The sequence below is a fragment of the Boleophthalmus pectinirostris genome, unplaced genomic scaffold (assembly GCF_026225935.1).
Source record: "Boleophthalmus pectinirostris isolate CB_2022bp ecotype Guang Dong unplaced genomic scaffold, ASM2622593v1 HiC_scaffold_7, whole genome shotgun sequence".
In the NCBI taxonomy this organism is placed as follows: domain Eukaryota; kingdom Metazoa; phylum Chordata; class Actinopteri; order Gobiiformes; family Gobiidae; genus Boleophthalmus; species Boleophthalmus pectinirostris.
Window position 1 is genome coordinate 23,574,600 of NW_026571473.1, and position 25,646 is coordinate 23,600,245.

General features: G+C 40.1%; 2 protein-coding genes across 2 annotated transcripts in view; both read right to left on the reverse strand.

Annotated features, from left to right (window-relative positions):
- Positions 1–22,785, reverse strand: part of sh3rf1 (SH3 domain containing ring finger 1) — a 41,881-nt gene extending 19,096 nt beyond the window's left edge. Inside the window, exons 1-4 of the mRNA XM_020918773.2 lie at positions 22,523–22,785; positions 21,230–21,734; positions 1,215–1,490; positions 56–151 (exon numbers count right to left, since the gene is read on the reverse strand). Coding sequence (XP_020774432.1) covers positions 56–151; positions 1,215–1,490; positions 21,230–21,610 — 753 coding nt within the window. The 5' untranslated portion in view covers positions 21,611–21,734; positions 22,523–22,785. The remainder of the gene's footprint in view (positions 1–55; positions 152–1,214; positions 1,491–21,229; positions 21,735–22,522) is intronic.
- Positions 22,706–25,646, reverse strand: part of cc2d2a (coiled-coil and C2 domain containing 2A) — a 14,550-nt gene continuing 11,609 nt past the window's right edge. Inside the window, exon 38 of the mRNA XM_055165236.1 lies at positions 22,706–22,831. Coding sequence (XP_055021211.1) covers positions 22,706–22,831 — 126 coding nt within the window. The remainder of the gene's footprint in view (positions 22,832–25,646) is intronic.

The following is a 25,646-nucleotide window of genomic DNA, read 5'->3' on the forward strand; positions in this document are numbered from 1 at the left end:
ACGTTTAGTGCCTGTATGAAATATTGAACACATCTCCGAGAAGCCCAACTCTTACCTCAACGTATGAGATGGGGAAAATTCCAATTTTATCTCCCAGCATTCCCTCTGCCCAGTTTTCATCAACTCTGCGGATCACCGTCAGGATATCGTCCTGGAATTCAGACATACACAGACTTAGGAGAGGAAACACTTGTAATCTGACTTTGTTTAATTATGACTAGGAACTCCCTGGTGACCTGTTACTTCTTTTTGAATAATGTGATGGGAACCAGCTTGTTGTAAACCCTGTTGATGTGGCTTGTGACTTATCAATGAAATAAACACAAGATACTGACTTTTAAAAAATGTCCTCCCTCTTTTACTCTACTGTTCTGGTATTCGGCCACATGACTTGCTGTATGCTGTATCTTAAAGCAGACCTATTATGTAAAACCAACCTTTAAAGATTGTAACCATGTTATATTTCCTCTCACCGTTTACTCACATTTACCCAAAGCTGTATTTGGAATGATTTGTACATGTTTGAGCATCTTTAATCGCTTATTTTCAAGACGCCATTTTGCCAATCAACTCCCGTTTTCACCGCTACCTGTACACAGCCAACACTCTGTACTTTATTTTCTTAATCTGTAATAAGCCTAGGATTCAATAGTCCTGCTTTAGTCGTTTTAGATTAATATTGCAATGTAAAATTATAATAATCCACGGGTGTCATAGTCACTGTATAGCATACCCAAGTGTCTTTAAAGTTGTGATGTGGCAGTTAAGTCAAAAACCTTGACAGTAACTTTCTCTAAAACCTCTCAGTTCTTTTACCACAGTCTGGCGGTCTCTCTATCAAATCTAATTATAGACATTTATCAACACTTGCCCAAATCTAAACACTTTCTTGAGGCGTTTGAGCTCCCAACCCTGAAATTTTCACAATAAAACACACAACTTCAGAAAATGAATGTCTGTTTGACTTTAATGAGAGGTATTTTTATTTTACTACTTTGACACGTGGCAGAAACGGGAAAAGCTGTGAACAACTGCAGTGTTTCGTTTCAAAGGTAAGAATTTATTTTTGATCCTTTTATTTTGAAGTTTATGAAAATGTTGCTATATTTTGTTCAATCCTGTTAGGTTAATTAGCCAGAATAATTCATAATAAATAGGCTGTAAAATTTATCAAAGGCATACATATCAATTGGAACCACTGGTGTTTTGCGTACCTTAGAAAATGGCAGACAATCTTTATCCGCTTCTTTGTCTTTGAGCTCAAAATCGTACAGAGCTTTGCACTGAGGTGGAGGTTGCGGCAGCGGCTTGATGACCTGGACAAAGTTGGTTGGGAAGAACCCGTGGACTCCCCCCATTTCGCCATGAAACCAATTCTCATCCACCTGGCGTCGCAGAATGATGATGTCCCCCTTGCTGAACTTGAGGTCGCCTGGTTCCTTGCCATCGTAGTTGTAAAGAGCTTTTGCACATGGGAGCTGAGGTACACCCTATAAAAAGGAAAAGAGAAAGTGAGTGAGATGTGGAATGAAAATGAAGACACTTGTCAAAACGTGGTCTCTTGATACTGAGAACCTGAGCAGCAGCGAGACAGCCTTCAAACTAGAAAGAGGGCCAACTTTGGAAAACATGCGCTTTTATCAAGTTTGCGACGACAAGGGGAAATGGAGCATTGTTAAAAGTTGAAGAACTCATACAAAATTCAACACCAATGAGAAAGAGACAATGCAGTTTGGAAAAGTAGAGGAGGTGGCTTTTGCAATATTCAAAAAGGGGTGCAAAAATTGAAATTAACACATCAAAATGTATGTCACAAACTTCAGTGACATGACGGCACCTTGCAATGGAACAGGCCATACTAACCTAGATCGAAAACAAAAAGCAATTATGTTGAAATCCAATTCTAAAGATAGCAGGACTTTATCTGTACATTACATTTCAGAATATTGTCAAGATTAAAACAAGCAAGCCAATTCCACTTCTTTAATCAACTTTTACAAACCAGAATTTTTACTACTGCCACCGACTCCTTCTTGAAGAATTGGTAACAGTGTTAGAGTTATATGCAGCTTGTTTTCTTTCCCATTTTCATGAAGCCCTAGCTCAATCACAGTCTCACAGAAGCAGAGATTAGCCGCATTAGCAGTCCCGTCACTGCCTAATCGAGCTCACAATAAATCACTTGATGTCCTGACACTTCAGAAAAACAAGTGTGCACAATTAAGCCTCTGTGTGATTAGCAAGAGTTTCTGAGCCTTTTTATTTCTGCTGCGATCGTTCAAAGATGTGCGCTTGTGTGTTGACAGTTGAAGGCTGATGAGCTGCGCTGGTTGTGACTAGCTGACTAACGCCTTCACTGGCCCCACGGCTCTGCTCCTTTATTTGAGTCCGGACCCCTGAAAGACCCATTCAGCGCAGTGACAATCCCGGGGAAGAGGGAGCATGGGTAGGGGGAGCTGCAGGATAGACAAGCATCAATGTTGTCCATTCAGGAAGGGTGTCCATGAAGAAGGCACAGGTCCAAAGCAGCCCCCACAGTTTGTCCCAGAGACATCCTCGGAGTGAGCAGAATCACAAGCACCAGCACCTGACTGAGGCACCACTGCAGTCAAGTTCACAATAGAGGGCCAATAATACCAACATGGATTTTTACGAGGGTACTGTTTCTGCTTGTTTTTGTAAGAATTGTGGAGAGGTAGATAATAACATGAACTTGAAAAAAATTGAAGAGAAGGCAGGAGACGGATTGTATCACCTCCTGAAATCAGTTGGTGAAATAGAGTTACAGGAGCTCTTACGAAGAAGACTACAGGATTACTCAAAGTGGAAGAATGAAACAAAACTCCAGCACTCGATATGGTTTCAGTGTTAAATACGTTTAACAAAAATGTCAATTTATTTCGTTACATGCGTCTGTTCAAATGAGCTATTGGGCTGCTACTTTTCACTCAACACAGTCCTCCCTGTAGGTTGGCACTCTCCATAACTACAACTGAAAGCCCTGCTCCTCGCTTTCATGTCTTCTAGTTCAGGAAATATACTCTTAGCAGTAGGAAGTGTTCTTTATCTTAGTGTAATTAGCAGACCACAAAGAATGGTGTGTGAAGCGCCTTTATCAACCTGTCATGTGTCACGCTGTACACATATTTATTGTCAAAATTACCACTGCCTCCGCACATACCCTCATGAGTGTCTGAAAAAGATTATCGAGTATATTTTTAGTTTGACATTAGGAGGAAGTGAACTTGAAGCCTATATCCACAAAGACAAAGGTGATGTGGAGGAGGTCAGGGAGAGAAAGAGAGAGAGGGCCCAACACAGATTTTGGAGCAATGGGCGCAGTCCTGTTAAAGTCTAATGAAGCGTTTAAAGAGCGAGAGAAGAAAAGTGGTGCAGGGCAGTGATGCTGAGCCAGGCTGACATGAGCCCTTTGCACACAGCCTCGAGCCGACATTTTCAGACTTTCACACCAAGGAGACCCACCTATGTAATGTGTTGCATCAAGCATTAAATTAAGACTAAATTTTAACTGAACAAACTAAAATCAGGAATTAACTGCCCTAGCTGTCACAAACCAAACCAGAACAGAAATAAAATAGGACTAAAACAAGTTTAAATCACATTAAGCAACTGTTACTCCATCACAACAAAAATTAAAATGTCTCTCTAAAGAATAAAGAGGGAAAAATCTATTAATACTTAAAATGATAAGAAAATACTGTGCACCACCAGCGCAAACTAGTGTACACCCAGTCAGCCCCATGTACCACTGTTAAGAGAACTAACGGCTTACTATTGCAAAAACCCAATCTGTCAGTTCTACCAGCACCCAAGACTTGTGACAGAGGGGAGAAGGGTGAGTCGTGCCCCCCAGCACACTGCACTGGAGCTGGGCCTCTCTTTCAGGCCGTACTGGGGAAATTGTGTGGAGGAGGGCGGCTAATGCTAATGAATGCAGAACCATTTGTTACCAGTGACACCTCGAGTTCACAGAATCAATGGGATCTGATTACACGGTGAATATAAAACGCTCGTCCGCCTCGCACTGCACAAATGGAAGTGGCTGCTTATTCGGTCGCTCAATGTTTTATTATTGCTGGGATACAATGTACAATGTCTAAAGTCAGAGTGGTTACGCAATAGCATTTGAATGTGCTGGAAGTGGTTATACTCATAAAAATGTGTTAAGCAAATTCAATTATAAAAACAACACTTCCCACTACAGAGAAAGCTGGACGTGCTAACTGAACAGAGGCTAGATTAGCAAAATATGATTGAAAGTGTCTAATAATTATTTTGATATGTTAAGTAATTTCAAAATAAAGTAGTATATGTAAGATTTATACTAGCTGCATTATACACAAACTAAAAAAACTTGCTACTGTAGATGTTAGAATGTTACACTGCAACAATTCACAGGTTTAATCTAATAGTTTACATCACAAATAAGATACTGTTATGATTATCGTACTGTTGATCTTGATCATTTGTAATCTTGACATCCGTAGCCATAAGCAATTGTATACACAGCTTACTCCATTGCAAAGTGAATAATGTAGTGAAGGTTGGAGATGACTGGAGGGCATGCTTCCCGTTCTGCTGTCACTGCGGTGAATCTGCATGAGCCTGAGCCATTAGTCCTGACCAAACACAGCCCTGGAGGAAACAAAGGGCCAGAGATGCAAAGAAGACACTAACACACTAATACACAGACAAATGACCTCTGACCTCATCAAACATTCATTCACGCATGAAGCTATCTGCAATTCTCTAATGCACTGAACAAGCTGGTCTATGATTTTATGACGATGCCCATCTGTGGTTTAAATGTAGATAAAAAAATTAAAACAAAATAAATATCAAGTCTGCAGTGTTTCACACTTTGGTTTGGCAATGCCCTCTTCATCCAAGCTTCGGACTGCACAGCACTCCTTTAAAAATACATCAAAATGTCTAAAAATACGCAAAATTATTCAAAGTTAATTGCTACTTCCCTTCATTGAAAATCCCACCATGTGTGCGTGGGAAACACTTAATTTGATCCAAAAGTTAATGAGGACAAAGGCAATTAGTCTGGCCAAAGGCTTAGCGAATCCTTCTGCTACTTTGCTAGAGAATTATTAATTATTTTCTAACTGTATCATTGGCTTATAGAGACATTAACTAACACTAAACATTCATTTAGCATTTAGCACAGGATAATGTTCGCGTTTTTATCGATTGTGAAGCCAGATTGCAAAACATACTTAATATTCAACTTGGCACCTCACATAGATTCAATAGGATTAAAGTCTGCATTACATGTGAATATGATCTTGCATGCTTCCAAAACCTATTTCAACCTGAACATTCGGTATATTTAGATAATCTGCTGACCTCTTTCGTTGACGTGTAACTAATAATGCTAAGTTTGACCTGACCAACTAAGAAACACTTCCCAATTTGCTTAATTTTATATTTTGTCTGGATAGTGATAGAGCCTCATGTGTGGGTGCCCAGGCTCAGATGGTGTGTGCAGTCTCTCCTGTATTGTAGTTAATGCATTTAGAGCTGTGTGCTAAAGGGATTTGGCTGCCAGGGCTGTCTTCACCAGCTCAGATTAGAACTGCATTATAGAGTATTCAGCAGTGCCTCCAGACACCAACCACCGCTAACAGCAACAACAGGCATCAAGCAGGTCTACTGAAGGTGCAAGGAAGGGACAATTGACAATAACATCATAAATGGCACTAATGAGCTAAATATGCTAAAGACCAACGCTGAAGGTTGAAATTTAAAGGCACAAATCGTGAGTAGATGGAGTGACAATCCACATCACCAACATTCAAAAACACTAGTAGAGATCAATCAATATGGGCTTTTCCATGGCAAAAGCCGATATTAACTGTTTAGAGTCAAGAGCAACGATGGCTGATAAGCTCTGGTGATATTTTTGGGCCAAAATGTGGGGCAGATTTAGATCATTCATTAACTTATGATATAAAGATGGGCCGATGTGTTTTTTCCTGGTCGTTGCTGATTGTTTAGAATCTAGAGAAACTGCTGAGATCTGCTGATATAGTGTTTTATAGCGGTGTGCAAAAATATCAAAATATTGTATCGTTTACTGTGAGGATACAGTATCAATATCGTGGGCTGCTGTATCAATACACCGCCAAAAGTATTTTTTGCTATATTTTACTAAACACATTTGACATATTCACTGTTTTGAGGATTAAAATGGGTGACTTTTAGTATCACAGCCATCATTTAGCCATTATTTTTTTACTGAACCATATTGAATTGATTTGAAATATACCATATCAAATCAAAAGTGCACTGTATCGAGATATGTACTGTATCGTGGCCTAAGCATTGGGGTATGTATTTTATCGAAAACTTCTTAATGATACCCAATCCTAGTGTTTTATACAGCGTTTTTCCAAAGAAACTCAAAGACGATTTACGTAGGCAAGAATTTGTCAGAGAAGGACAAAAAAGCTATAATATAGTTACACTTTTAAATATTTAACACAACCAAAATAACACGGTAAGTTAGCGAAAATGAATCTTGATGAACAAAGTAAGTTTTTATTTCTTATTAATGCTGTGCAGACTCTCCACTTTGATCATACTCAGCTACAGACCCTTTCTCAGATTGTAATGAAATATGGAGTGAAGTACATTATGCAGGTGTCTAATTAGCTCTTCAAAAGACCCTGGCCACAATGCCTCTACTCGCACATGTAACCACAGTAAAGAATAATAAATTAAGGTTCTAGTTAACTTCTGCCCCATCAGCAGTCTGGAGGTGGTGTGTTAGACAAAAAGCTCCAATGTACCAGTGCCAGACATGAATCTCGCCCCATATGGAGACCTACAGGAGAACTGTGGGGGGCAGGGGAACAAGTCAGGCCAGATCGGTGCCAGAGACAGCGTGGTCTGGGGGTAAATCTGTCTGGTCTGCCCTCATCCACACACACTTCCACACCAGGGACGTGTCAGGATTTACACTGCATCTGCTGTGGGACAGATGGAGGCTGGGCAAGATGGCAAGACCAAGGTGCTCCCAAAATGATGATAGTACCACCAACAGGGTAAAACAAGCGCGCGAGAAGAGTGGGTGATTGTGAAAATGGGGGACAGCTTGAGTCCATTACGGCTAAATGATTTCTAATGGGTGTTTTAATGAGTACTGTACAGAAGGCTTTTTCACAGCATTTGTAAGGATGGGTTTGGCTGTGAAAGAATAAATAGAACAAAATAGGCACATGCTGATGCCAAGAGGTGCATTTTGTGAGATTGTGCAAAAGTTATAGCGGCAATAAACTCAAGTTGACAATAAAACATTATACAGAAGGTTGAGGTTAATAAATGAATCGAACTACCGGTAATATATTTTAAAATATGCTTTACGATTGACATAAAAATTTGTGACTTTATGGGTGGAAAATAAGCAGATAAAACATACAGCAAGCACAGTATAAGGGTGCAAATGGTACTACCTCAATTGATTCATAAATCTATTGCAATGTGCAGCCAATCAGATTTCTAATGTCAAATTACATAATCAGTTGCTATTCAAGTCAGACGCCCGCCAAATAACCCCTTTGCCAACTGCAAATTTTAAGATAAATAGATTTTTTTTTTTTCATAATTACCAAGAATATAACATAAGCTTTTTGCCCATCACCTAAAAATTAACTCTTCTCTAGTTTGACACCGAATATAAGACAACTGACAACTGGGTTTGTATTTCCATTAGGACATATCAAACCAAATCCCATAGCGTTGGAGTGAGTGGAGTGTTTGGTTGACTCATTGACAGCTGAATAATGCTGTCACACAGAGCAGCCCCGGCACAGCTCACTCATCTGGGCCTGGGCTGTTGTCTGCCTCTGGGGCTGAAACAAAAGGGAAAAGTCTACTCTGCGGTAACTGTGGAAACGGCACAGAAACACTTTTTGTTGCTATTTATGGGTCTAAGGACAAAGAAGGTGGATATCTTAGGAAAAGAGTCATTGAGCGTTTGCTGGTGTCCGAAGGGAATACAAGAAAGATTTGATACAGTTAAGCCGGGATGCATTCAAATTTTGCCTCAGCACTCTTCAAAAATAACAGCCAGCCATATTAAAGTCTTCAGGGATAAGAAAAAGTTTATTTATTATAAACTATTTAATATAGAATCAGAAAGCAGGAGACATATGCAAGACAGTGTTCCAAAAACTTGAAATAATAATCATAATAAAATATTTGACAAATCTGGTAGATAAAATAATGTTTAGGTTTTTTTTTTTCTTGAAAAGCTAAATATAAATGGTTAAATATTTTGATAGTGGTCTGTGACCATTTCCAGAACAGGTGCGATTAATTTTGGACACTTCAACTGGTGTTCATATCAAGTAAGTAGTCTATGAGCACATTCAGCTAGATTACACTTGTATATAGTACACACAGCCCACTCCTTGCTAGAAGTCCACATGTTTGGTCTTAAATAAGCAACAGGCTAGTTTAGGAGACTGCAGCTGTATTTTGCCGGATTTTCACTTTGCCCAATGTCTAAGCGTTGCCATCCCAACAAACGCTGCACTTGTTTGTTTCGTTCACCACAGCAAATGAGGGCCAACCCCGAGTCTGAAGGCAGCAGTCTGGACGCCAGATGGAACCTGAACATGTGAGAGGGACAGGAAGTTTTCAGAGGCCTGCGTCTCTCCTCCTGTTCAGTGTGCACTCCAAGTCCACAGGTCAGTTTCAGAGCTCATAGAAACTGATGCTAGTCACGTCTGGAAATATATCAGAAGAGCAGCTGCAGCGTTTCCTCCTTCTGTGTAAAGATAAATCTGATCGTGTTTAGATCAAACCATTTATCAAGTCTTCTCTCAGTTTGCATACAAAACTGCAGTAGACCATATAATATGTCACTCCAAAGACTTACCAGTACATTTCAAAAAATAGCAACATTTCACGCAGCGGTGCAATAGATTTTTAGATGGGGGGTTAGATTTGTCCTTGGTAATATCAAGAGTTTCTATGTTCTCTTAGTTTACTCTGTGAAAGTTGGTTTGTTTACTTGGATGTGGCAGCTACATGACCCAGGTTTGTTCCCCCGACTAATAACAGATACTGCTGGACTGGTTGAGAAGTCTGTATGTAACTTGAGAACCAAATCCTAACTTTCCTCACTGAAATTCAGGTCTTTATAAATATTGTGCACAAAACTGACATTTGATAACATTTATGGATTTAGGTTTTTCTTTTACCGTCTTTTAGGACACAGAATTCATTTTGACATCCTTAATATCATGTTTCTTGCTAATTTTTCTTCCTGAAAGCCAAGCTGGTAACAGTAAACCAATAAAAACAAATATACAGTCGATCTCTTACATCACTTCTCTCACTGCCTGAGGGTAACCCCGCTGTGACCCCTGCAGTCTACACTGTTACAGGCAGGTCCCAGCCTCCAGTATAGCCCAGGGGTCTCTTGGGAATCTCAGCGCTAGTCCCAGGGATCAAAGGCAAACGTCCTCCATTCAAGAGCCCTCACCTTAGACTGAACGTGCTTTAGCAGAAAACACAGCGAAATTCTCCTCTGAGGGGCCGAGGCGTGGAGGTGAAGAGGTCTATGAAAACATCCAGCACATGCACATACAATAAAGACATTACAGAGCTGCGTGCACGGAGTAAGCTGCAGATTAGTCATCAGAAGGGAAGCAGGAAGTAGAGTTTATGGCTTCTGTTTCCCATATGGTTTTCATGAGGAGTTTCGGTGCATGTGAAAAGACTGAAATCCCTACACTCTTTGTACAGTGCTACATGTGCATATTTGGCTCGCTTACCTGGCTGGGTAGATGAGGGGGAACGGCTAGAGGTGGGTGGCCAAGGGATCACTAAGTCTGCTACGTAAGGCTGGGTGAAGATTGGCTAAAAACTGTGCTTTAGGAATCAGTTCATCCAGTTCAAACACTGAACTTAACAAACGCTCTCACAGGAACCCACTCATGATGGAGAGAGGAGTGAGAAAGCAAGTGGTGTGAGAAGAAATGAAGTTGAAAATCTAATGGAGCAGAAAGGCCAAGCAAAGATCCAAGTGCTGAGTTCACATCAAAGCACTGAGACTATGGGTCAGTTGCTCTGCTCTATGGACATGAGATACTCCACTGTAACAGATAGAACATACCATCTTTCAGCCCTAAGTATTATTAATATTATAGATATTATATTCATACTGCATACAAACAATCCACACAAAATCTTACTTATTGAATCACACTATTTAACTTGCTTCTCTCCATGTTTTTGCTTTGCCTGGAAGGTTCCACAATATGGCCTCATACTGCAATGCAAAATAAATAAATAAATAAATAAATAAAAATGACTTGAAAGTGCCTTAAAAGTGTCACTTTAAAAAAAAAACTAAAACGGGCTAAAAGTTACAAGGAGTGCAGGAAAAAAAAGACTATTATATGTAAAGCAGCCTTAAGAAAGAGGAAATGCTCAACTGGTTTAGTTTGATGATTAGGTGTAGCTCATTTGTTCATTATAGATTTGTCATCTGTATGGGGACTGTTGTTAGTACTAATCCATACAATATGGATTCACTCCTTTACTTCAACAGCGCCTTGAAAGAAAGCACATATTGCCATGTACAGTTTAATTTCTGAGTTATTGCTGGATTAGCCTACAAATGTCACAGTATCTATCTCCACACTGAGGCCTTCCCTCTGAGCTGAATACTAAGCGTTTCCCCACATCTCTCACTGTGCGGCTGAAAGCGTGCAGAGTCTGAGGCCCTTTGTTCCTCTGGTCATTCATAGAGCCACCTGCTCTGCTCAGCGCCAGAAACTTCAATTTACACCATGATCAAAGGCCAAATCCACAAGAAAAACAAGATACATTTTTAAGTAAAATCATAGACAATAAAATTAATCTTGCATCCAGCAGCAAATGATTGAATTCTGTTTTAAACTGCCTTATTTCATGCAAAATTGGTTGAAAATATGAAAGGTGTCCAAATGTAGCTTGAATGGCGGAATAAATTTACTTCTGGCATATTTTATTTAATAAAAAATGTGACCATGCAATATAAAAAACAGGAAAATACTCAGCTTTGTTAAAGTGCATACATAATATAACAATAAAACAAAACAGTAAAACAGTAAATAAATAGAATTTACAGTCATTATATCCTCATTTACTTTTAATGTTGTGGAATATGACAATACTGCTTGCTCAAAAGGCTCATGTGTAGAGCAATTTTATTGTACTAGGAAGTGATATAGTATCATGAGATTTGAATATTGCTACAGTCCATTGTCCGGTTTATAATGTGAAAGCAGTGGGCAGCAGAGACCTTTAGCTGCAGTTACTCCTCCTCTAGCGGACAAACAAAGCTGAGATATTGGCACAGAGATGGCAAAGGGCCAAAGCACACTGCGCCTTTTCTCCAATTCCATCGAAAGTGACCAGCTTACCTCTCTTTACAGACTGTTTGTCCATTCCTGCTTCCACTAAACCAGAGGTAACATAGAGCTGCTAGTTCTGCACGTCCACAAACAAGGAGAAAATAAGCACTGTGAAATCTTTCCCATCTGTTTTGGAAGGAAGTTTGCAACACTGTTACACCACTAAATGCAAATGGAAATGAAGTGGTGCGGCTAATTCAGTCATCTCAGATGTTAATGCCTCTGAATGTGATCACACATCCATATATTCTATATCTATGTAACAACGGCAAAACTCATAAAACCAGACCTACTCCCAGTCCCATGACCTTAACTTCTGCTCTTGTCATGTCTTCTCTCTGTTGTAAACAAGATACATTAGACAGAAATGCTGACGCAGCCCTCAGTAATCTCTTGAATAGCATTACTGCACTGTGGCAGATGCTGCAGCCTCTAAATTAATCAAGATGTGCCTGTACACAGTGGCTAATGAGGCTCCTAAAATAGACTGCGAGTTATGGTTCAGTGGAGAATAGATCACAGTAGGGGTGTGGGCAAAAATTGATATTTGCAGCTTTTCTCATTATAGACAACATACGTACATGGATTTTAAACTTGTACACAAAATAATGCTTGCCTTTACAGTGAGGAACAGAATACAGAACAAAATAATGCTCACCTTTAGAGTGGGGAGCAGAGAACAGTGATTCCCAGTTGGACATTTTGACACTGCTCTGTCATTGCCCACAGAAGGAACTGCACACCTGTGTTATGGGCGTAGCCTGAAAGAGTCGTTCTGGAGCTGAAATGACTCATTCAAACAAACAGTGACGTAGTTTGGTCAGCAGCACTCGCACAGGGCCAGGCATGTGTGGGGAGACTGAGCTCAAAGTGCAGTTCAACTCAACGTACTGAATGATCAATGTGGGGCTGTGCAATTTCAGAAATCTAAAACATCTTAAAACATGGCAATGAAATTCAAGATTAAGTTCAAAGTTCAGAAGCATTACCGTTGGGAACACTGGCATTTTAATTGTTTAACTAATCCAAAACTGCAATGCATTTCAGAACATGCTTGTAGATCTCTAAATTACATGGTTCGCAGGGTATATCTCTGGAATCCATGGAAACAGTACTTAGCTCTCGGCATGCACATGACATTATATTGCATAACTAAGTGACTGCAGACTATGTAATTTGCTGATTACAAAATTCAAAGTGTGATTTGGATTAATTATTTTGCGCTACACCAAGGGAATGAGCAGGAAGTTAAATGTATACAGTGTCTTACTTGGGAAGAGCCTGAATATTTTATGCGAACAACACATTCAAAAACAAATAACTGTGATATACTATACCGCAGCAGAGGCTCACTGCAGAGGCCTCCTAAAGCTCTGATGATGAATGCGGCACCAGGGAGCTAGTGCAGATTAACAGCACCCTAAGGTCTTAAAGGAAAACACTAGACTTTAGAGATGGTAGTGGAAGAGCAAACACAAAACGAAACAGAACGCAGTCCACAGACCACACAAAGTTCCTGAGGTAGAGGTGAGCTACAGACAGCTGCTGTTGTATCAGTGACCACTAATAGCCCCGGGGTCAGGGGTCAAACAACTGAAAAGCAGACTCCTCCAAAGCACGGATCTGCCTCAGGGATTGGAACTGAACACTTAAGATACCAGCGGTCAAACGGGCCATGGACGACAAGCACCGAGCACCCATCACAACAAAAGGAGAGGGGAAACCGCTCTCTGAAGATGATTTAATGGTAACCTATGTTTTTAAAAATGATAAAAATGCAAATTGTAAGATCTGAAATTGTGATGTAATAAAGCATTGTATTGAAATCAACTAGATAATGTGAAAGCAAAAGAAAGATTTCACTATTTTGTTGTTAGAATAATAGTCAATTTTCCAAAGTCACATCCCTATAGCACTCATCCATGTTGATATACTCCTAAATAAAGCTGTATAGATGCATAATATATTGGGCAGGAGAGGAGCAGCTGAGAGATGAAAGGCTTCCGTTGACCAGGTGTGACTGCATTGTGGTCATGGAGGTCGCGGCTGCTTGACTCTTCATTGTAACTGTGACAAACCTGAGCCAGAATGACAGATGGACAGAGGGACAGCGCACGGGAGGACCACCCAAAACCTCCACCATCCTCCCCACACCACACATAAGAATATGCCCACAACAGAGACACAAACTGTACCATGTAATATCTCTACTATGTACCTAATCTACAAGTGTGAAGAGGCAGAGAATAGATGCTAGGCAACTGCAAATAAGGCAGAAGAAGGGATTGGTGCAAGAGCAGAGTGGTTACATTTTAGTAAAACAGGCAATACATATTCGAAAAAGTATGCAGACAAGCTTTCTCTCCTCAAAAGCAGAAATATTATTTAAAATACTGGCAGTAAACTGGGAACAAGCCTTGAAAAACTGAATCTGCTGTTTGAGGGAGGGCATCTCACATAAAAGCAATGTCAAATTATTATAGACCTGGAATTTGGGTTGGATTTTCAAAAAAGCCTAAATGAAAGGAAGAAGTATGTCCATAAAATAGACTACTTGATGGTAAAAGAAATGGAACAAGGATAATGAAATAGATTCCAGACTGAAATCAACTGATGACGCGTCTGTGCAGAAGTTGAACGAAAGAAGGCGAGATCAGACAGGCCCAGTGTTTAGAGGTTAAACATTGACCTGCAAATAGTCCTGGCATTCCTACAGCGTCAACAAATCACAGGCGAAAGATCAAACTCTCCCAGCAAACCTTCAAAGGAACATGAATGATAGATCTATTCAAACTAATAATATAATATTGAAATGGTTACGAAAATGTTAATATTTACTATGTGATAACTCGTTTTAGAACTCTGGAGACTTCAGTTGTCTATTAGCCCTTCTTTCACAAAAGACTCACATTCTTTCTGATGACTATTGTCTGAATAATCCTTACAGGAAAAAATCCCCCAAAATAACATGTATTTTTCGTATATTTTTTCAGCACCTCTACTTCAATGGAGCTGAACAATGCAGTTCGTGACATATCAAGTGACTACAAGAGCACACCCATTACCAGGGGAAGAGCCGCCTTGGGACAATAGCAGGCTCCTGTCGGTTGAAGTTAAATCCCATGATTATATCTTCTGAACCGTTCTGAGGGAGTGATGTCAGGGCAGGCTGAGAAACACTGTCATTTCACACCACACAACTGACCACCACAACGATAAGAGAAGCAAGAGCAGGGAGAGTGGTGAGAATGAGACGTTTAAGAGGAGAAGGTACGGAGTGTAGAAGATGTTGACATGGTAACAGCTCAATAGAGATGTGTAGATAGATGCAGAAACAAATAACAAACACTTGATTTCACTATATTGTTGGATCACTGAATAACAGAATATGAAACTGTAACAGAATGAAAATGCGTGCCCATGATACTTGGACCATAGGGGCAGGTTAAGTTAAGTATGCATGCCACACAACCACTGTCCATAACGCACACACAAAAAAATTTTCATTATATTTGAATGTTGAAGCATTACACATCTCTTGGTTTAACTTTGTGCCAGGGTAGATGTGCAGATGGTCAGTGTTGGTGGACTGTGGTGTGTTTGTAGAATGAGAGTCAGCAGTCAGCAGCAGCAGCGGCTCACTGTCTAATAAAGCCTAATCTCATTACACCTTTAACAGGCTCCAGTCAGGATTTAGACACCGCAGTGCAACGTGGTACAGACAAGACAACTATAGAAAATCAAATATAAGCTAAAACTGATAAAACTTATCTCAATAGCTGGACATAAACCTAACTAAAGGTCTCAGAAGGGGTCTCAAAAAGGGCTGCATTGCAGTTACCCTCTGTCCCTGAAAGGTTGCCAATTTACCTTTGACAGTGACATTAAGCAGTGGGTCAAACGAGGTATTCATGGATTTTAGTGGGACAACGTGTTACTAATTTTACAGATTTTACCCCATTCAAATGTAGATCTTAAAATGGCAAATGGCAGCGTTCCTTGGTCCTGCTTTAGATCTTGTTGAAATGGGTAGATTCTAGACTTCAGTTCGGCTTTGTCTAACCATCTTTGTCGAGTCCAAGTCCTAGTTGTCACATGGTTTGGCCCAGTAGACCTGGTTTACATCTGGTTCCTTCCTGTCTTTGGTTTGTTTTCTGGAATTCTAATCAACATTTAATAAAGTATCACATTTACAATCAACCTGATATTAGTCCTGAATCCATGATATATAATGGAGTTTCTTAAAATAGTAAAACATATTTTCTGAGATGATGCTTTGTGCAAAAAAATGTGAAAACCAGTGCTCATAAACATGTTGGAAACTCAGGAGGAGGCAGGAGGATAGTGTGAGAGAGTTGAGAGAGAGTGGGACTGAATAAACCAAAACACTTTGAGAAATCCCGGGAGAAAAGATGCCTCTGCCTTTGCCAAAGAGTGTGGGCTGTAATAACCGGCTACAGTAACAGAGGCTGCAGAGGTCAGGCCCAGAACAACACAGTGATGTCATCAAAGAGGGGCAGCGGCGTGGGCCATCAACTCAAACCAGCGGGAGGCACAGAGGAATTTTAATGAAATACCTCCGCATAAGGAAGTGGTAAACATCGGCTAATCGAGTAAAGAGAGAAGACTAAACAAGTAAATCTAAAAACCTGATCATACAAATACCACACAGAGTTATTCAATTTGTATTATGTTTCAGACATAGGATTTGGTCAGAAACACAGACTGGTAATATCAAATGGTTTCAAAAAGATCAAACTTTTCCTCTGTACAATTCCTGCTACTAAAGATTTAAGAATTCTAACTAAGAATTCTGGGTGATGGCATTCAGCTCTAAATCTCATACTGGTACAGAATTCCTCAAAACGCTATTGGATTTATACTGTTGTTGACCACAGACCAAAATGAATCAGTGCTACATCAGTCAACAAATATCTTGTACTTAGTCTATTAGTGACCTTTCCTGAACTTTTACCAAACTAAACCCTTCCACAGTAATCTTCTCAACTCTTTTACTCTCATTGGGTCCGACCTATGACTGACCTGACTCATGAACTTTCAACTTTGACCTATAGGCTGCTCCCAAACTGACTTTGCTTGCTCTCATGCTGGAAAATCTGCCGCTACACTCTGTTTTCAATCCGAGTGAACAAAATAGTGTGTTACACGAGCCAACAAGGGCACAAGGAAGACAAAACATCCCGGAAAGAAAGCAGCAGACAGATGACTCATGGACCAGGCTGTGTATAAGACAGACGACCGCAGTTTAAAACTCAAGGCAAAACTTTTTCGCTTCTCCACATCATAAGAAATGCCAAAAGTGTTGAGCAACTACCACCACCATTGAGGAGAAAAGGAGGATGCTAGGAAGCAAGGTTTCCTTTTACCTTAAGGATGGAAGATGGCAGCCTATGAGTACTTTGTAACAAGATCAATCTAAAAAAAAGCAGAGGGAATCATCATTGACTGCACAAAGTTATTTAATATTGCGATTAATTTTTTATTAACAGGCCATTGCCATAGTTGCATACAATAGATTACACAATATACAACTGTGCTCCATTTTTACCCGATTCAAAATGAATACTGTTCATCTACAGCTTTTCAACCAATGATCATACACTCATCCAATGAGGTATAAAAAAACAGGAGAGTTCAAACATAGGGCACAACTACAGATTGCAATGTTTTACTATAGAGAATAGAATTACTAAACATCAAGAGAGCATGTTAAGTGTTCGCCAAAAAATTACCAAAAAATCCAAAGCAAGACACAAAGACTATAAGTAATCAAATGCATTGTAAGATTAGATTTTTTTTTTTTTACAAATTCAGCTCTCATACATGTTCAGTCCTGGCTTCTTCACACATGTGGATCAGTGAAAGAGATCAGAGGGGTCCCAAACAAAACCCCTGTTGTGCTCCTGTCAGGCTGCTCTGCTAGGCCTGGGTGCTCATTCTCTCCCAAAGAAGAATCGGAGGTGGAGCTCTGGCTGCACTTGAGCTATGGACCAAAGGAGCAGCTTTAAGCAAAGATGTACCCCCAAAGCAGCAGACAGGGGGGTTACAAGTTGGTCTAAGGGAGTCACCAGAAGGCAGCCAAGCGTCTTGTGGTGAGTAAAGATTAGGAGGAGCAGTCAGCAGGAGCTTTGATATCCAGGTTTTATGTTGAGAAAATGCTACACCGGCACAACTGTCTTCTCTTGTTGGTCGTCATTGATAACAACAGTGGATTGGTTGTGCTTGTAGTCAGCAGTTCTGTCACTCACAGATAGAGGAATGGGCCGTGTCCTTGTCAGCGGTCACTATGGGTTAACGAACATGCAGAGCTTAAGGGAACAATGGCCATTAGTCTGATTAAGACCTATAATTGGATATGCTCAAAATGAAAATGAATCCATCAGATGCAAGATAATGTGGTTGTTATTGCTATCAAGCATATTTTGACTATGCTGTTTAATTCAGCAACCATGTTCATATCCTTATTTATCATTCATATATTTTCCTGTGTCAAAAAAGGCTACTCTACCCCATTATAATCTGATATGAACAAGGCTAAAACACCTTTTCTAGCATGATTACACTTTGAAAGCAAACCTAAAGGAGATTCTCTGAGTCTGAAGAAATTGTGGTCAGTGAAACGTCCTATGCAATTGTGTTCCTGTGATAAAGGAAAATTTCAATTACCACTTCTTAATAGAAATCGAAAGACATGTACTTATAAACCAGAGATATCATCAGACTTGCAGTAATGTGAATTTGCCCTGCTTCCAACTGTCACTTAGCCTGAGCAATGGGCGCTTTGTTCTTGCAGAGAAACATCAAATTGCTTTATATATCCAGCTCTATATTAGTAACAAACAAGGCTTTTCACATCGAAGGGAAACCCCAACGCATAAAACAAGCATTGAAAAGTCTTTACAGCCACAGCCAGTGATTATCTATGTCTACCACAGGATACCATGGCAGAAAATGACTAAACTTACCCAGAAAACAAGACATGACCAAGGTAGTACTAAACTGGACCTAGAACTTAAAGCTACCATCTGTTTTTTAAGAAGATGGTCTTGAAAATAACATGGTGAGAGGACAACAACTACTATACAGCAACTATAATATGGTTACTTTTTTTTGCATAATAGGTCTGCTTTTACAATGATGAGCAAATGGAGAAAAAAAGGTATTGATGCTTTTAATACCAGTAGATGAGAAAAATATTGTTGAATAGTCCCACAGTATGGGTTTGCTGCATGTTTTGATGTCCATACCTGAGCAGCGGCTACACTATCAGAGCTCCAACATACCAGTGATCCTACACAGGGTCAGACATCTTTTCATCTACCTCCTCACACACACAGCCGAGAGGCCAGGTCCACTGCCCGCACACATTTTTCTGAGCTAACGTCACATTTTTAGAGCGCATGTCATGTTAAATAAAAACTACTATGACAGGAGTACATTCATAAATTCTGAGAAGATGTACAACTGTGGAAACATAAGAGATCACTGTTAACTTTTTAAAAGGTGCAATAAGGTGAAAGTCATATCAGGCAGTATTTGGAAAATTTTGAGCTCTGAAGAACCAGGTTACTCAAATCTTTGCAAATGAAACAAACTGCCACCACATATGTTTTTGATAAGTGTAAAAGTAATGTGATGAAAAGCTCACAAATGGCCCGTGTTTCAGATTGTAGAACTTTATATACATCTAAATTCCATGATTTAGAATTTTCACTTTTCCCATGACAACATATAGACATGAGGACATTCAGAAATCATTTTATGTAGGACAATCCATGAAAATTCCTGTATTATTCCTATGTATTTAATGCTCTCCTCCAACAGCTTCTCACATTGCTTTATAACTTCACCTACTCACAGTTTTCCTGAGAGCTATGCTAAAAAAACAGAGTAAGGTGTGGGAAGGAATTCAACAGACTGGCTTGAAAAGATAGACACTGCTAGAAAAACACACTGCAATGGTATAATTAGCCTCAAATAAGTTAAATTACCTGACAATGCAAAAACAGAGCAACCAATAGTGACAGCACCTAGCCCTTCTTCTTTACTGTGCATACTCACTGGTCTTCAAACTTCAAACACCAATGGAGAAAAGTATAAATATTTAACCAATTTGCTCTTTTTTTGGGTCCAGAGGTACAGCGTGTTCCACTATAACACTAACAGTTGGTTTGAAGTGGCATGTGTCTCCTTCCACACCTTGTTTTTCCACAAAAACACTGTCATTCCCTTACAGCCGCACTCCCTTAAGCTTACGGGGGTCATTTAAGGTGCTGTTTCCTGCCTGGCATCATTAAAAAAACACATCCCTTTCATCTGCCTTTAAACACTGAATCTGCGACGCATGCTGCATTTCTCTACTGAATTGATTCCACTTTAAAACAAGCAGCTCCACTCGGCTCAGCACACCCACCCTGCGTTTGTCACAATAGTCCACACAGGCAGAAGCTACATCGCTGCAGCGAGCTCAAGTGCAAGTCTGCAGTTCTATAAAGTTAAGAGCAGTGAGACCTGAGGGGACTCCTGCAGAGAAGAGAGAAATCGAGAGAGAGAGGGAACAACAGAGGAGAGGAAACACAATGAACTGTTCCACTGTCAACAGCCTCAAGTCACAGACACTATAATGACGGCTGGTAATGTGCAGATGTAGTGCTGGATTTGAACTCACAGTTTGAATTCCTCATCACAAACATACCTGGATACCCGTTTTGTTTGATTCACACATGTTTAACACACAAACCTTGCATATTTAGTTCTTCTCTCAAACTGAAAACACTCTGGTCCACCTTGTGATGTCACGTAGTAATACAGGAAGTGCTTAACTGGGCTTTTAAACTCCAGTCCATACACCTTCACTAGAATCATATATTTGGATATTTTCATCTCTGGAATTGCCAATCTCTACTGAAATAAAAGGTAAAAAGTGTTAACTTGAAAACTACCACTGCAAAACAACATAAAGAAGAACTGAGCATTTTGAGGTTTGGCGATACAGACAGAGTAGTAATAAAGGGTTGCTCAAACATGTGTGAATGAAACAAAGCACAACTCTGGGTGTGTTTTTGAAGAGGCAACAGCATTCTAACATGGCTTAAAGTTCACAAGAGTCAATTTTGTGTAAGCCTAAGAACTGCACATTTTTATTAAGAACAATAAGCAACATAAAAATCAGCAAAGGTATTTTTCTTCTTTTATGACTCTTTCGTGACTCAAGGTGTAATTTTCAAGAAAAACAAACACAACCGCTCTAAGATAAACCTCCAACCCTTAAGGTACAAGAATTAAAACAAGCACTGTTGCACATTTTTGGGAACAAAATGAGACTTGTGCCATTTAATCTTATATCTATATTGCTGTTATCATTTTCAGTGAAGTTTAAAACTTATTGGCACCTTTTGCAGATAAATATAAATACAGTCTGTTGGTCACTTGCAATTCCAGAGGCGCCACCTCTAATGTGAATGAATATACTCTAATAGCCTGCACTAAAGCCAGGTCAAAAATGTGAGACGTTTTATCATCAAAACAACTTCTAAAAGACTGCAAAGTACTATAACCTGGATAGTGTGGACCATTACTCAACTGGCAGACGTTTAGATCACAGCGATAACAGTTAATCTGCTGTGAAGATTAGAGCAGCAGTAGCGCTACATGCTGCTTTTAATCCAGAGAGATTTTCCCAGTATTGTTTAATTTTGACCTTAACAATAGGAAACACAGATTAAACCTCGGTCAACCATGGAGGCTCAGAGAGAAATGGTACTAACCCTGACGACGGAGCTCTTGGCCTGGGTTCGCTGCGGCTGAGCCCCTGGGGTGCCCTGCTCTCGGCTGCCACTGCTGTGCGCCCTGGCAACCGCCCCGGACGTCCCATTTGTACAGGCTCCTGCCCCCGGCCCAGCTCTCCGCGGCCTCTGCTTAATGCCGTCCAGAAGTCTGACCAGTAGGATGTTACTTGGGAGCTCATCCACGGCACACTCCACTAAAGTCCTGCACTCTGGGCACCGCAGCTCGCCCCGTGATCCCACAATGCCTTGCAAACAGCGACGGCAGAAGGTGTGCTGACAGGGCAGGACCTTTGCCGTGGCATCTAGGCGCTCCAGGCAAACAGGGCACTCAAGAAGATCCAACAAAACCGACTCGTCCATCCTCCAAGTTCTGCCTCTAGCTGAGCAGGAGGGCAGGACGCTGGTAACAGGTTTTGTTTGGAGGCAGCCACAGGGCCATCACGTCACTCCCATGCCGCGGTTATGGCCATGACCTCTGCATTGGCTGAAGAGAACAATGAAAACATGCAGATTAATCAGCTGGAATTGGGTCATTCATACACTCTGCTGCATATGGCTGTTATTGTATGGATACAATGCATAAATTTACATTACAAGAGAACACTTCAACATAAACAAATGTATGCTTCCCCTGTGTCACAGACTAGAGTGTGTATACATTGAAGGTAAAGTTAATCTAATTAGCTCCCTGTGGGTAATTACACCTGTAAGCTGCAATCCTGGTGCTTAAGACGAGTACTCCGCTGCTGCTGACAAGTCAAAAACAGTGATTTAGTACAATACGGTTTTTGAACTGTACATTTCTTTTCATCTTAAAATAGATTGCATTAATGACGTCCCTGCGAAAGAAAAGGTCATTCTCCACAACACCCACTAACTTTATTTTCCAGACTTGTTCTACATAGCGTAACATTACTCCGGGAAAATGTCAACATTACGTAACATACAGTATACTAGCACGGGGAAACGTGTACAATCACTTATTCGCCTTGTTATCCCCCCAAAACTCAACGCGTGAGGGTTTTCAGATGGTGATTGGCAGATTTCTAAATAAATATGTAAAAGAAACACTTAAACAAACTTTGCTAGCACCAAGGGGCTAACGGAGCTACTTTATCTCTGCAATGTTTAAGCAACAATGATACAATAATTGGGGTCGTGAACTCATATTTACACTTTGATCGCATGCCACTAGAGTTATAGGATACAAGTCAATATGTACAACAAATGTAAAACAATAAATCAATGTGACACAAAAGCTGCTAAACTTACCCCTTTCCCAAAACAGGACTCCTCCTCTCCTACCGCCCCGTATCTCCCTATTCTTGCTAACCTTACAAGTTAGCAGCGCTGCCTTGGTTCGTTTTGCCACGTCCTTAAATAATAAAACAACACTCCCGATGACTTTCCAAATGTATTCCTGAAGTAAAAGATTAGGTAGTGTCCAAAGGAAGTTTAATATTTGCTCAGATCATAGTCGAACATGTAAAGAAAAGAGAGGCGGACAGGGGTAAGTTGCCTGAGCGCCATGCTAGTGTGAGTGAGACGGAGCCGGAGCGGAGACGGGCTGCGGGAGTCGAGCTGCGAGAGGCGGAGTCAGAGGGCTTCAAAAACACCCCAAACACACGAGACAATCATTCGAGTTTAAATAAATAAACGCAAAACTTCATTTAAAAATGAATCTAGTTCCATGATTACTTTATGTTTATTGTTGTAGTTGCAAAATCCATACATGTTTTATTTAAAAAGTCAACTTTACGTCAGAAATGTGAAGTTGAGAAATGGAATAAACCAGATTTACGAGGCGCCTCAAAGGCGTTATCAAAGGGGGGCCGGCTAAAACTGAATAATGAGATGTAATGATATGCTAAAAACAAACCAGCATTTTTTTAGACAGATGTTGCTTGATTTAATCAGCATATCATTAACTTTAACTAAGGAACAAGATACCACTAGGTCGTTACATGCATTTGACTTTAAACGGCCTAATAATATAGCCTAACGAAAAGATGGTGACAAAAAAGCCACTGGCTTTGTTCTTCAATCAAAACCTTTTTGGATAGCAACAGGTGACTTATTTATACATTTTACCATTGTCCTATGTCAGTATTTATTAAACATATTATTTACATTATTCTGTAGCAAAGAAATCGCCACTGTGCCTTGATGTGCTTTCTTGCTTGGCATTTGTTTTGTGTTTTTAAGCCATGGCTTTGAAGAAGCAAAATAACCCACTGAATCCTTTCATTATCAGGTATAAAATATCCAAGACAGAACAAAGACAAGGCAAGCACCTCTAATACCCCCTCAGCTTCTAAATTAGATGAAATAAGGAACAGACTGAGACAGACAATAAACATATGTGATTTATGTTTATCTATTTGCCAGGACACTGCTCTGGTGTGCACCACGGGGTGAGGAGCATTAGAAAGAGCCATAAAGGAGGAGATTTATCTGTAGGTGGCGCTCTCCTGTCACTCGTGATCCCATGGGAGTTGGCTGAGGCCCTCAGGTCATATTTCCTGACTGTGAACAGACAGGCAGCTAACACCCCTCCCCTTCACCTCTGCACCAGACAATGGACCCCTTGGCTGTATATTTTTTTACTTGACCTCTGAGTACCACCGCATGCTGTGTTACCACAATAATAGACAAATCATTATTTAATCCAACAGCAAGCCATCTACATTTTTATTGAATACAATACAGTGTGATAGGTTTATCATTATCAGGCTCAGGTAGAAGGTTAACCTATAGCATAGCTATATTATTGTAGGACAAGAGTCACCAGTCATGCATGTCAGAGGTGTCCGATACACAAAGTGAAAAACAGATTGAAATTTGAATGTTGTAAAGGAGTATGCATTTGCTCGCACAGTGGCTCAGACCAGTGTAGAACTGCAGCCCTTCTGCAGTATCAATAAACAGCGGAAAATGTATATTGGTATAGTCAACGTGGACTCAGTTCAGTAATAAGCGTCTTATTAATCTTATACATAACACCTTATGTATAATATCAGTAGTCACAGTAACACTATGCAAAATAGCTGTGGTACTATTTATTCCTACTACTGCTATACTTTTACTAAAGTTTTACCACAACTCTGCTATCAGGCAATAACATTTCACACTGACTTCACCTTGAGGCAAAATTGCGAGCACTGCCTGCCCCCACCCACACACTCTCCCACTGTAAATCTATGTGTGATGGAGGTGACAGCCGAGCCATTGCCTATAAATAATGTTTGTCAAATGCACAGGAGCACAGGGAAGACATATGTCCCAATTTCCATGATGGGGTAAAACCTTGACAGTAAAATTGCTCTCTGTTGTACATTTCATTACATAAATATCCCTACAGCTAACAGAGTGTTCGATCTCAGAGCTAGACTCTAGTTTTTCTTTATGACGAATATTGACTTTGAAATATTACAGCTTAATTGAAACCAGCGGGTTTTTCTCCCTCGCTCGATATGCAATTAAAACCAGGACACTTCCCGCATTGGTCTCTATTCTGTATTTCTTTGATAAGGCTTCAAAAGTTACAAACTCAGCCCGGGGCAACCTGATTTCAAATGAGATTAGAGTTCGCAGCTGAATGTCAATGAACTGGGAGGGCTTGAGTGAGTGTTTTTCTCTATGGAGTAAATCTTGTCTCTAGAAAGCAATTGTTGAGTGATGCACAGAAAACACAGAATAAAAATTATATTCATGTCTAGGAAAGGCATTGTAGGAGTTTCATGTGAAAAACAATGAACAGGACTAGGACAAAGATTAAAATATTCAGTCTGTGGTTACTGTGTAGACTAATAGCACTCTTACTTCCCTCAAAATCGTTTAGTTGGATACTTTTGTCTGAATATAATTACTTGACTTTTTTTGTACTTCCTTCCTTCCCTACTTGTGTCTCTTCTTTATGGAAATTAGTTATTAGGAACAGCTGTCTCCATACCAAACTAGAACTGTAGGCTACACATTTTTGGTGTTATAGTAGAAAGAACATCAGTTTGAGGTGGCTGCACTTTTATACGCCACACATCAAACGGCCATTGCAACATTTATGGGATATTGTGGCTCTGTGTTTATTTGTGGTTTCAAATTTGATTAAATAATTCTGTTTCAAGCTGCCTTACATTACTGGTACTGTGCACACTGATGTATCGGTTCAATATTGTACTTTGAAAGTGAGTACACCAAAACGAGGCTAAAAGTGGAAGGGTTTCTTTGATGTTTAATTGCCAATCCACAGTTAGCACAGCAGCCAGCAGATGCTAGCGCTGTGCTTGAGGGGTAAAGCTTTATATTTGAAGCTGCAGTGTGATGTTAAACTTTGCTCCATTATTACACTGTCACTCATTATCTCTATGGCCTTTACCCTAAAGCTGTCTGTAAAGCA